The 2085-nt window shown below is 52.3% G+C and overlaps 1 protein-coding gene across 1 annotated transcript; it reads left to right on the forward strand.

The window, feature by feature from the left end:
* Window positions 1-1433, forward strand: TraAM80_10530 (trans-sialidase; the record flags this gene model as incomplete). Its single annotated transcript, XM_029387144.1, has 1 exon — window positions 1-1433. A coding segment is annotated over one exon (1433 nt), but the record flags the coding sequence as incomplete, so codon positions are not given.
* Window positions 1434-2085: the final 652 nt, after the last annotated feature.

Genomic DNA, 2085 nt, shown 5'->3' on the forward strand with positions numbered 1-2085 from the left:
ATCACTGCAACCATCGATGGAAGAAGGTGATGCTGCTCACCACGCCGGTGTATTCTGAGGAGAAGGGAGAGGGTCGGCTGCATCTTTGGATGACAGACAATGCCCGTGTGCACGACGTTGGGCCGGTGTCGAGTGAAACTGATGACGCCGCCGCCAGCTCCCTGCTGTACAGAGCCGACAAGAAGGAGTTGATTTTACTGTACGAGAAGAAGAGCGGAGATTCATACAGTCTTGTCGCCGTGAGCCTGACTGAGCAGCTGGAGCGGATAAAGAGCGTGGTGAAGGCCTGGAAAGATATGGACACCGCACTCAACAACTGCCTTTCCATTGGCACTGTTGACCCGCGGATAAAGAATGTTTGTAAAAGTTTTGTTCCCACGGAAGGGCTGATTGGCTTTTGGTCCAACAGTTTGGAGGGGAGTTTATGGAAGGACGAGTACCTCAGAGTGAACGCAACGGTGCATGGTGGGAATGTGGCAGGCACGGAGGGGGGCGTGAGGTTCCAAGGCGCAGCAGCGGGGGCGAAGTGGCCGGTGGGCAAGCTGAGGCAGTTCCAACCGTACTACTTTGTGAACAGCGAGTTCACTCTTGTGGCGACGGTGATGATTAACGCGGTGCCGGAGACAGAGGGTCCTGTTCCTTTGATGGGTGTGAGGATGAACGACGATGCCAACACTGTGCTTGTTGGTCTGTCGTACACGAAGGACAATAAGTGGGAGGTGACTGTCAACGGAAAGTCTCGGGGGTTGCCAGATAAAGATGGTACGTGGCAGCCTGGCACAACGTATCAAGTGGCACTGAAAAGGCATTGGAATGAGGTGTATGTGTACGTTGACAATAATGAGCTTATTCAGGAGAAAGTTCCGCCCTTTGAGTATACCCCACGCGGTGTCTTGGACTTCTACGTTGGCGGCGACGGTGCGAAGGGAACAGATGAGGTTGACGTGACGGTGGGCAGTGTCCTGTTGTACAACGAGGCACTGGGTGATAATAGACTCACGAGCCTCAGTGCCAGCAAAGTCCCACTTCCAACACCGGCTGCTGAGGGGCCACTCACAACGCTGGGGACTGATGGGAAGATTGCCTCCAAGCTCAAACCTAGAAAAAAGAAGGTTGGTGACGGTTTGAAGCCTAAAGGGCCTCTACCAGAGGAGGCCCATAAAGGCAGTCACAGTGGTGGTGAGGAGTCGGGGTCTTCGCCGGTTTCGTCATCGCCAAAGGTGCGCCTGGCTGACGGTGGATCCGAAAACACCAGCGCGATTCTTGCGAAGGACACATCCAACATTTCTCTTTCTGGTGACAGCTCCGTTGCTTTCGACAACCTTACACGTGTGAGGCCCGATTCAGGAAGGGGTGACGGCACGGTGCGTGGGTGTGTGTCTCGGCTGTTTTTGCTGCTATTGGGGCTATGGGGCTTTGCGGCCCTGTGCTGAGTGGACCCCGGTGGAGGGGAGTTTGTGCTTCTACTGAGAGCATCTCCGTCTCTCCACGCGCTTTCAGAAGTAAATAAAGTCTCATGTAGTTACACATTTTGTGTGTGTGTTTTTTTTTACACACGGCGTTTTTTTTTTTGACCCACAAATTGCGCACTCCTCTCGGCACCAGTACAACTGGGTCCTGATGTATTTTATTCAGTCCATTTTTGTTTTGTTATATTGTTCGCTTCTAGCAATGACTGGAGGTGAATCACCTTTTTTTTTGTGTGTATTTGTTCAGTGTTTTGTTGGTTTATTGCTTTACGGATGTGTTTTTTTTGGTTTTCCGGTTGTTGTTTTGTTGGTTTGTTCTCGACGATTGCGTTGAGCCTGCGTGTTTGCCCGGCAGGGGGACATGCTTCACTGCGCCCCCGCACTGCTGTCGCCGCAGGAGGGACCGGGGATCTCTCTTTTACGTCTTGGTTTTGGGTGGGTGCGGACGTGTGCCACGGTGCTGGCTGACGCGCAGGCCATCGAATTCGTTTGAAAAAACACGAAAAAAAACAACAACTAACCGCTTTTCTTGGGCGGCTGCGGACGTTCTCGTCATTGTGTGTCTGCTGAGAGTAAAAGGAAAGAAATAAGGAAGGAATGAGAGTAACAGCAACGC

The sequence above is a fragment of the Trypanosoma rangeli genome (genome assembly GCF_003719475.1).
Source record: "Trypanosoma rangeli strain AM80 chromosome Unknown Tra_15.4_contig_01032, whole genome shotgun sequence".
NCBI classification, from domain to species: domain Eukaryota; phylum Euglenozoa; class Kinetoplastea; order Trypanosomatida; family Trypanosomatidae; genus Trypanosoma; species Trypanosoma rangeli.